The following is a 10898-nucleotide window of genomic DNA, read 5'->3' as shown; positions in this document are numbered from 1 at the left end:
CATTTTAAATCATTTTTTAAACCATAAATACAATTTCTTATAATTACTTTTTCTTTCTAAAATTGGTCTTAATTAAAAAAGGAAATTTGTAAGAAATACAGAATATGACAGGTGACCATAGTTTTCTTTGAAAGGAAAACATAATCGATTACCCCCAAAATAATAACAATTCTAATTATTATTATCCCGATCTATTTTTGAAAAACTATCACAAAATTGGTTAAAAAAATTTATAAAATGTAATAGATATAAAAGTATTTTATAAATATTTTTGTTTATTTTGTTATATATGCATTTAATTTATTCCAGTCTATATATAATTCCATACATTATCGAATCAATCTCTCTTTAATTTTATGCCTTTTTTAATCAAATTTACTCATTATTTGTTATTATGTGTAATTCTCTTTAATTAATCAACTCTATCATTTTAATTTTCTTTAGAAAAGTTTTACTAATTGAGTTGTAAATACAATGGTCAATAAATGATCAAAGATTTATGGGAGAAGAAAGAGAGAGACTCAATACATCTTAATACTTGCAAAACACCAATTTAAAGTATTTTTGAAGTTAATTTACTCACTTTTAGGGTTGTGTTATTTAATTGATATTTAAACTTCTAAAAAGTAATTGTAATTGTAACTCTTTTATTCTTCTTATAGAACTTTTTGGAGAAATTTATAAGATTTGTAAGAACGCATTTGACCTAATATAAAATATAAAGTTAATTTTATCATACATTTTTAAAGTTAAAAGATATATGGAGATGCAAAATTATTTCTTAGGATAAAACTAAAAAATTTAATGGTTAATCTATACCTTAGAAAAATAACTAAGAAGTGAAAATCTAGAGGTAAAAATGTAAAATCTATATCTAATATAAATTATATTTAAAACTAAAAAATAAATGGTAACATCTTAAAGTCTTAAAAAGACTAATCAAACTAAAATCACAATTTTTTTTTTTTTGGTAAAGTTAGAGAATAAATATAGATTACTGGTAAAAGAATTTAAATTTCCATTCGATAACTATTTTACGAATTACTTTGATCTCTGAATTTATAAGTAGATCGTGTACTTTTTATTATTCATATTTAAAAAAAAAAATAGTATGAAATTTGGAAAAAAAAAAGTGTTTTACTATATATTTTTGTAATTATTTTGTTTAATTTTTTTTATATTTGAAAATGTGTGTTGTTTTGATAATTTAAAAATGGTTAGTAGATTTTGAGTTTGAAATGTTAAGTGGTCGTTAGAAAAGAAAAAGTAAAAAAAGGAAGAAAACAAAATTGGGAGGGAAGAAGTTAGGTTAAGTAATGTGGGTCCGTGGTCCATTATAATATTATATCAGATGACGCGTGTTGTATATCACACGTATGAAATACCCACTCCCTCCCTCAAAAATATCAACAATTATTTTTAAAAAGTTAGATGTGGAATGACACGTCTCACCATTCCATTTTCTTTAACGTTGGTTAACTTCTAACGATCGCTCCCACCAACTTGTTGTCACTGTTGTCCCACGACCATTGTCGAAAATCTCCGACCATTCCTCCTTACCAACAATTTCTTTTATTATGATTTAAAATGTACTTTTAATCTGTAGAAACATCTACCTATAAACACTTTTTTAAACCAATTTTTAGAACATGTAATTATTTTTATTCTAAATAATTTTTATCCAACTTGTTGCATTTTTTCTTTTAAATCATTCAAACAAACCAAAACTCAAATAAAGAAAATTAACACGAGTATTAAATGATATTATATCAAACAAATTTTTAAATCTTATTTAAGTTTCTAAATTTTGTATCTTATCCTATTTTGGTTTTTGATCTTTAAAGTATTGGTTTTTTGTCCCCTACTTTTGAAAAAAATACTTACTTAGTTATGCTATTTGAATTGTGTTAAATCTTTAACGACACAACTTTTTATATTTTGATGATTAAGCTCTAAACCCATCATATTAATTAAATTGATAAATAAGCGAGACATTTTATTAATTTATTCTATATTATTCCATAGATCTTTGGTGTCAATATACAAATATAATTAAATACTTGAATTAACTAAACCCAAATTTAAAACTAATTTTGTTCATTCTCGAAAAAAACTTAAATATCTCACATCTCCTTCCCACTTCTCACCCTTTATTTATTTTTCAAATTGAAATCATGGAACAACATATCATAAAAACATAGAGCATAATAATAATAAAAAAAGTAAAAAAAATAAAATAAATGAGAGGAAGAGAAAAATACTGGTGAATAAATCAGAAAATGTCCCATTTATATATAGATGAATAGCATAAAAAAAAATATGAGTTGAAAAAATGGAATAAAATGAGAATAGGCCAAAATGACAATGAGAAAAGCTGTTGAGTTCTCCAATAAATATCAATTTAAGATTTTAGGTTTTAAGTAAAGATTAAAACCATATATGGTTAAGAGTGATTATGTTGTTAACGTACTAATTATCCAAACATGGAAGGAAGTGGAAGTGGAAGCGGAAGAAACTACAAATTATAGGAACAAATAATAAGAAAAAGAAAAATGCGATGCAGGTCAGCAGAACCACAGGGATTTCACCTACCCCAAAGTCTCAATCATCTTCCACTTCATTCCTTTCTCCATCTTCCTTTTTCCTTTTTCCTTTTTCCTCTTTCCTCCCTCTCTATTTATTCGTTTTTCTCCTTCCATTTTCCACCATAACTCAATCTTCTTCTTCTTCTTCTTCTTCTTCTTCTTCTTCTTCAAAAACAACAACAACGACAACAATGGGCAGCATTGAATCTGAAAGAACTGTTACAGGTTTCGCCGCCAAAGACCCATCTGGGATTCTCTCTCCTTATACTTACACTCTCAGGTCTTCTTCCTTTCCTCTCTCCCCTCTCTCCCTCTTCTCCTCTTCATCCCTCTCACTCCTCTCCCTTTCTTTCTTTTTTTCTTTTGCAGAAACACCGGTCCACAAGATGTTTTCATCAAAGTCATTTGCTGTGGAATCTGCCACTCTGATCTCCACCAAGTCAAGAACGAGCTCGGCATGTCCAATTACCCCATGGTTCCTGGGTAACTAGCTAATTCGGGGGTTTTATTTTTCTGGGTTTCTCTGTTTTTTTGGTGTTTTGGGTTTAATTTCTTTTGTCTGAACAGACACGAAGTCGTCGGAGAAGTGGTGGAGCTTGGATCGGAAGTGGATCGTTTCAGAATTGGGGAATTGGTTGGAGTTGGGTGTATTCTTGGATCTTGTTCCACTTGTAGTCCTTGTAACTCCGACAAGGAGCAGTACTGTCATAAGAGAATCTGGACTTATAATGATGTGTATCACGATGGCCGTCCCACCCAAGGCGGTTTCTCCTCCGCCATGGTCGTCCACCAGAAGTAAATTCTCCCCATTTGAAATCCTCTGTTTTACAATACTCTTTTAACTTTTTTATTTTACTAATTTAGCAATACGTTTGTTCGATGGGTGTTTATTTTAAAGGTTTGTTGTAAGAATCCCAGAAGGGATGTCACCGGAGCAGGCGGCGCCGCTGCTGTGCGCGGGAGTGACGGTGTACAGTCCATTGAGTCACTTTGGACTGAAACAGAGTGGGCTAAGAGGCGGAATTTTGGGACTGGGCGGCGTTGGACATATGGGTGTGAAAGTGGCAAAGGCTTTGGGCCATCACGTGACGGTGATAAGCTCGTCGGAGAAGAAAAGAGAGGAGGCTCTGGAACATCTTGGTGCCGACGATTACTTGGTCAGCTCCGACAAGGCTCAAATGGACCGAGCCATTGACTCACTCGATTACATTATCGACACCGTCCCTGTTTTTCATCCGCTCGAGCCATATCTCTCACTGCTAAAACTCGACGGAAAATTGATCTTGATGGGTGTCATTAATACTCCATTACAATTTGTTTCCCCTCTCCTTATGATCGGTAAAATTCTCGCTCTGAATTGAATCAAAGTAATGGTGTGTTTATGGCTCTGTTTTTTACTCTGTGTTTTTGTTGGGAGGAACAGGGAGGAAGACGATTACAGGGAGCTTCATCGGAAGTATGAGAGAGACGCAAGAAGTATTGGATTTCTTTAAAGAGAAGGAACTGACCTCAATGATTGAAGTGATAAAGGTTGATTATATAAACAAGGCTTTCGAGAGGTTGGAGAAGAACGATGTTAGATACAGGTTCGTGGTGGACGTTGCTGGTAGTAAGATGCCTGAGTGAAAGTGATGGGCAGGGGAGAATGTGGAGGGAAAAGAGAGGAGAGTTATAATGTGTTTTGGGTGGTTGATGAAATTATGAATGATCTTTGTACTATGAAACTTGGATGAACATGTTGGGTTTTTTTTGTTTGGGTTTTACGTTGTCAAGAGCTCCAACATTCTGTGGTTTGTGATGTTGAAAAAAAAAGATGCTGTTTATTCAAAGACCAACTCTACCCCCAGGTAACAACTAACCAAAGCATGTCATTGAAATTAACTATCTTTTAAGAGTGAGGATGTAAAAAAAGAATATATTCTTTTAGAAAAAGCATTTACCTTTTAGAAAAAGCAAAAGTAGCCTAATAATATGTTTAAGATCAAATTTATAAAGTTCAATTTTCAGTTTCTCCTTCAAAAATGAATGATTGTATCCATCTCCTCGGCTATAAAAGATAAGTTAAAGTATTGTATTATAAATTCAATGATTGAATCCACTTCATCCACCATCAAAGATTTCTAAAGAAAATTTATTATTATACTTTGATATTCATGAGATTTGACCAATCAAAAATAAACTTCCTAAATTCTATAAATATCTTATTCAATTTTCTTATTCGCAATAATTCATTTTGTTAATATCTATAAAAATAACTTTGTTTAAAAGTTATATTTTTAAATTTTAAAAATACTCTAGCATTGTCTCGTCTAAATATATGTTTGCAGTTCATTGGATAAAATATTTTTGTAACATGTATTCAAGTCAAAATTCCCCATTCCCACGATTCAAATTGTAACATTTTTCACCATTAATTGGGAAAGACTTAGATCATTATCTTGGACTTGTTAAAAGGAATAATTGGATTTGTTACTTTTAATTAACAACATAAGTATATATGCATAAATGACAGTGGAGTTTAATTTTCTTTAGTATATAATTTGGAACGGAAGAATTGAAATTAAGATTTCGTATCTACAAGTGTTAGTTGAGTTTAGTGGAGTTGAATTTTAAAGAAGAAAGATCTAGTCACTAATGTCTTAAGATTTTATTTATTATCTTAATTAAAATTTCATGTTTTTTTAAGACCATTTTAACCTTCACCTCAAAATATTTAAATATAATTGATTTTTGAAAATATGTAATAAATATTATCTTAATTATATTATACCAAATTTATTACCTATTTTATAATTTCCATAATTATTATAATAAATAATCCACAATTATATTTGTACTTATTATTATGATATTTTATTGCAAATTTACTTTTAATATGATATTAAGTTGAAGCTAATATGATAATATTATATTTAATAATTTCTACAAATTCACTTTATTCAATTTTTTTTTTGAATTGGTAATATTATTATACAACATCAGGGAGGGCCTCACAGTCTGAGGTCAAGGCAACAGAGCATAAAACGCTCACAAAAACAAGGATACACAGCAAACATAACAAAAGTACGAAAATAAAGTATATCAATGTCACAAAAAGACAAGGACAACAAACTCAAAACAGTCCCACAAACTAGGGGGAAACAACACAACAAACCTACTTTCCGACGTCGTCCACCATTACAATTTTCTCCGATAAGTTTTTCTGTTTGGTATTCCGATTTTGTTCTTTTCTTTTCCATCTCCTTCAAGTATATCTAGTAAGTCTAAATTTTTTTGTTCATATTTCTTTATTCTTTCTATTTATGTAAATTTTTACATATATATTTCATGTTTAATTTTTTGCCTGAAGTGTCTATAAACTAAAAGTTCTTCAATATTTCAATCATCTTTTTCATTTTTTTCTTAAATGTTTCGTCAACAATATATACTATTATATACCACTGTATAACCTAATTCTCTTTCATGATATATTAGATATATACATATGTATATTTTTAATAATACATAAGTTGTGACACATATACAGTTATATATTATTGATTGTCAGTGCATATTTATTTCATTAAACTTATTTCTTTTCTTATTTTTGTTTCTTAAATGTGTCGTCAACAGTATATTATGATGATTTTTTCAAAGATTGTGACAACTACATTAGTTATAATGTTTATGAAATATTAGTGAATGAACTCATGTCTTTTCAAGACTTATATAATAGTTTTCTATCCAAGTTAGGTAGTTATATTGATATGGATAATATTTATATATGCTTCTATTCATTTGAGTGCATAGTTATTTCATTATTATTATATACCATTGCATGTTTAAAACAATTATGTGTTGTGACCTATATATACATCCGTATATTTTGAAATAATATGTAACTAGTAACACGTATAGTTCTATGATTTCTTGTCAACTTTCGACAAAATTGCTGAATATTATGATGGTGATCTCCTTTAACTAATTGTTTCATGTTATTAATTTTCTTTTTAAAATTATTTAATATAGTATACAATATATAATAAACTTATTTCTTAAGTTTATGGACTTTGCAAACATACAACATAGAAAATATCATGTAAACTATATATCAATATCATTAAGCATTAAACATTACACACATAATATATAATGAAGCAGCAGATACATAATATTTTATATATGTTACAATATATATTAGATATCATTAATCATTAAATATCTAAGCTTCATACACATAATATATATTTAAGCAGCAGACACATAATATATCATATATTATACGGTATATATAAAATATCATTAGCAATACATTTTTCTAATTGTATTGATATAAATTTGTACTTTCACATAATGGAAAATTTGTTACAAATTAAAATAAAATGTAAAATATGCACACATACATTGTTATCTAATATTATGTTAAATATACAAGAGTATATAATGATCTATTTAAATCAAATACAGTTTTAGTCGCAGTAAGATTTTACAAATTAACATTCATTATATGTAAATCAATGCAAATTTGATGAAATATAATAAGTATATATTAGGAATTATTAAATTATGTGGAATATATGAAAAAAAAATGTAAAACGAAAGAAAGAATGAACATAGAGAGATTGGAAAGTGAGTAAGAGATCGAGAGGGAAGAATTTTTGAACAAAATAAAAAAAAAGATAATTTTGATTATAATATTACCATAATAGAATTAATCACATACCATATTTACATAAGATATCTAATAAATGCAAATCTTAATCTTGGTCCACTTTTCTTATTTCATTTTTCTATTTCTTTAATATATTATTAATAATAAAGATGGGTAATTTTGTCATTTGAACCCTATATTTGTGTAAAATATAAGCCCATTTAGGACATTTTTGAAAAATTTGGGGAAGTTTGGGTCCATCTTGTAATATGATATACAATTTTAGGCCTTAGTAGTTAAAACCCCTTTCAAGAATGCATTATATTATATTCCATTGTTCTAATATTGTGGTTCTCTTGGCCAATTCCACACAACCTAGTAGCCCATTGCAACTCATCAACGTTCTTAGCTCAAACATGCACATCCCCTACTATCAATCAACTCCAAGGATCCAACCAATTTAATTAGGGGTGTTCACGATTCTGTTCGAAGTTGAAACCGTACTGAACCGTAAAATACAAAAAAATCTCATCTGAAATTGAATCGAACTGCTCATTTGTGTCAAACAAATCAAAATAGAACTGCAAATGCGATATTTGAATTAAATCTGGTCTCATGATAACCGATATTCAGAATACTCTCAAGTTATCATTCTTATAATTAATGTTTGCACCAGACCATATTTAATAAATAAATACTTGAGTATTTCTTGGACTCCATCTTATTTTTGCGTAGTCCAAGCAACTATCCAACAAAAAATTCTCATGTGGTAGTTTTTTTTGTTTCTAAAAAAAAGATTTATTTTTTATTTTTATTTGTGAATCAAACTACAAGAATATGAGTTTTAATGATACATTGGATCAAAGAAATTGAGGTTGAAGGGTGAAAAAACTGTCATAAATGTGAAAAATGCAAAATTTTAGTGGGAAAACGTTAGTTTTGGATTGAAGATTTTTCTTGACACATTTTTTGCATCATTAAACAACGGCATGCTTTAAATAGGTTTAGGGGGAAAATGTGTCATTAGTGCCAAAAAGGCTTGTTGTTTGCGGACAAAGACGAAACTTTCGACTTCATGTTTTTCTTGATACATTTTAAGCGTCATTGCTTACCTATATTTTTTTATTAATTTATTATTTCATTAAATCAAAAAGAGATATTTTATAAAATATCCCAACACTAGTCCCCTGTCTTTTTCTTTTTTGTGACCCAACCGCCCCTCGCTTCTTGAAATGTGTAAGTTTTTTTTTTTGTTGAGATTTTTAATTAATTGGTTGAGGTTCTTGCTAGAATAGAAACTATTGATAGGTTTTGAACTCATTTATGATAATACTAAATTATTTGGCCTTTTGAACTTCTAATAATACTTATACTTTATACTTACAAGTGAAACTATTTTACCATGCGAAACTATACATAATCCATCAAATGAAATGCTGAGATTCAGTACAACAAATAGTACTTTTGTGGTAGCACAAAATTTAATCTCTTATAGGTAAATGTTTTTGTTTTTGGGTGTTATTAAAATAATATGAAAAGTTCCTTTTTATTTATTTATTTATTACAATGTTATTTTGGTTTAAAATTTAATGTGTAGTGTGGTTTCTTATTGAATTATAGTTTGTTTTCATTGATGTTTACCAAAGATTACAAGTCTAATTATACACAAAGTAAAAGACAATTAAAGAAAGGATATGCAAAATAATTACATGAGAATAATATCCCAAAAATATTCTTTACAACAATGCCCTCCCTCAAACTCAAGGTGGTCTCTACTCTACCATCTTGAAAGATCCGGGGGGCAACTATGAATTGAGTGAAGCATAGAGACCACCTTGAGTTTTTGAAGTAACTGAATGAAGAGAGGAGAATGGAGAGTTTCAGTGAAGATATCTACTGATTGGTTAGTAGTGCAGATGGATTGGAAATGGAGAGTGTTACTTTGAAGATGATGACAAACAAAATGGCAATTATTTTCAATGTGCTCTGTTCATTCATGGAATACATCATTGTGTGCAATCTGAATAGCACTACGGTTATCACAATGAAGAATATTAGGTGATCTTTATAGGGTCTCCATATTTGTAAGAAGCCAACGTAACCATAGTAATTATGAAGTGGCATCAGCCAGAGCAAGATATTCACACTCTGTGCTAGAACAGAAAACAACAGATTGTTTCTTACTGTGTCAAGAGATAATAGCATCACCTAAATAGAAGCAATAACCAGTGGTGAATCTTCTATCAGTAGGGTCACCCGCCCAATCAGCATCAGAGAATCCAGAGAGAACTAGAGAGGATCATGAGGAGAACTATAAACCATAACCCAAAGTGCCTTTAATATAAGGAAGGATACGAAGGACAATAGTGAAGTGAATAGTACGAGGAGCAACCATGAATTGACTAACAATGTGAATTGCATAGGCAATATCTGGACGGGTCACAGTTAAGTAAATCAGGCTGCCAACAAGTTGCCGATACAAAGTGGGATCGTCAAGAGGAACCCTATAAAAAGGAGTGAATCACACATTTGGATTCAGAGGCGCTGAGGATGTGGTAGAATCAATAATACCAAATCGACTGAGAATATCAGAGGCATATTTTATTTGAGATAAGTAGTAGCCATTAGCCAAGGAGATCTCAAAACCAAGAAAGTATCTAAGGGTTCCTAAATCCTTCCTCTCAAAATGCTTACCTAGGTAACATTGCAAATTAGAATTAGCTTGGGGGTCATCACTTGTAATAATCGTGTCATCAACATATAAAAGAAGAAACACAATACCAATGGATGTCTGGAGTAAATAAGGCCAAATCAAACATTTGGATTCTGAGGCGCTGAGGATGTGGTAGAATCAATAATACCAAATCGATTGAGGAGATCAGAGGTATATTTTGTTTGAGATAAGTAGTAGCCATTAGCTAAGGAGATCTCAAGACCAAGAAAATATCTAAGGGTTTCTAAATCCTTCCTCTCAAAGTGCTTACTTAGGTAACATTGCAAATTAGAATTGGCTTGGGGGTCATCACTTGTAATAATCGTGTCATCAACATATAAAAGAAGGAGCACAATAACAATGGATGTCTGACGAGAAGACACACTTTCTAAGGTGGCAGAGTAGTACCAGATGGTGGTTCATATAGACTTCTTCAGATAGGGTTCCATTGAGGAACTCATTTTTAACATCCATTTGAAAGAGGAGCCATTGTGTTTTGCAGCTGCAATGGCTAAAAGACTGCGAACAGACGTCATTTGAGCTACTGGAGCAAATGTTAATTAATGCCATATTCTTGAGAATAACCTTTGGCCACAAGTCGTGCTTTGTATCATTTAATAAAGTCATTAGAGTGCATTTTGATTTTAAAAATCTACTTGCAGTCGATAGGTTTCTTTCCAAGAGATAAGTCAATATAGTCCCAAGTATGAGTCTTTTCTAAGGCTTGAAGTTTTTCATTCATTACTTTCTGCCACAAGGGGTTAGTACAGACTTTCTTATATGAGGAAGGTTCAAACAAAGACATAATAGTGAAAATAAATGGTAATCTTTAAGATGAGATGGAGTTTCTTTTACCTGGGTGGATCGTCAGACGTGCAGTTTCAGGTTCCTCCAAGGGGCAGATGAAAGATCTGGGAGCGCAGAGATAGGATTAGATTAGGCGAGGTTAGATATGGGTATAATACAAGGT

The 10898-nt window shown here is 30.4% G+C and overlaps 1 protein-coding gene across 1 annotated transcript; it reads left to right on the top strand.

The window, feature by feature from the left end:
- Positions 1-2474: 2474 nt before the first annotated feature.
- Positions 2475-4414, top strand: LOC103496188 (cinnamyl alcohol dehydrogenase 1-like). The gene is made up of 5 exons (XM_008457948.3): positions 2475-2865; positions 2955-3068; positions 3153-3380; positions 3484-3923; positions 4009-4414. The coding sequence occupies exons 1-5, from the start codon at positions 2558-2560 to the stop codon at positions 4209-4211; spliced, it is 1293 nt and encodes a 430-aa protein (XP_008456170.3). The 5' UTR covers positions 2475-2557; the 3' UTR covers positions 4212-4414.
- Positions 4415-10898: the final 6484 nt, after the last annotated feature.

Source organism: Cucumis melo, chromosome 6 (assembly GCF_025177605.1).
Source record: "Cucumis melo cultivar AY chromosome 6, USDA_Cmelo_AY_1.0, whole genome shotgun sequence".
Taxonomy (NCBI): Eukaryota; Viridiplantae; Streptophyta; class Magnoliopsida; order Cucurbitales; family Cucurbitaceae; genus Cucumis; species Cucumis melo.
This window is presented reverse-complemented; position numbering and strand designations above follow the sequence as displayed.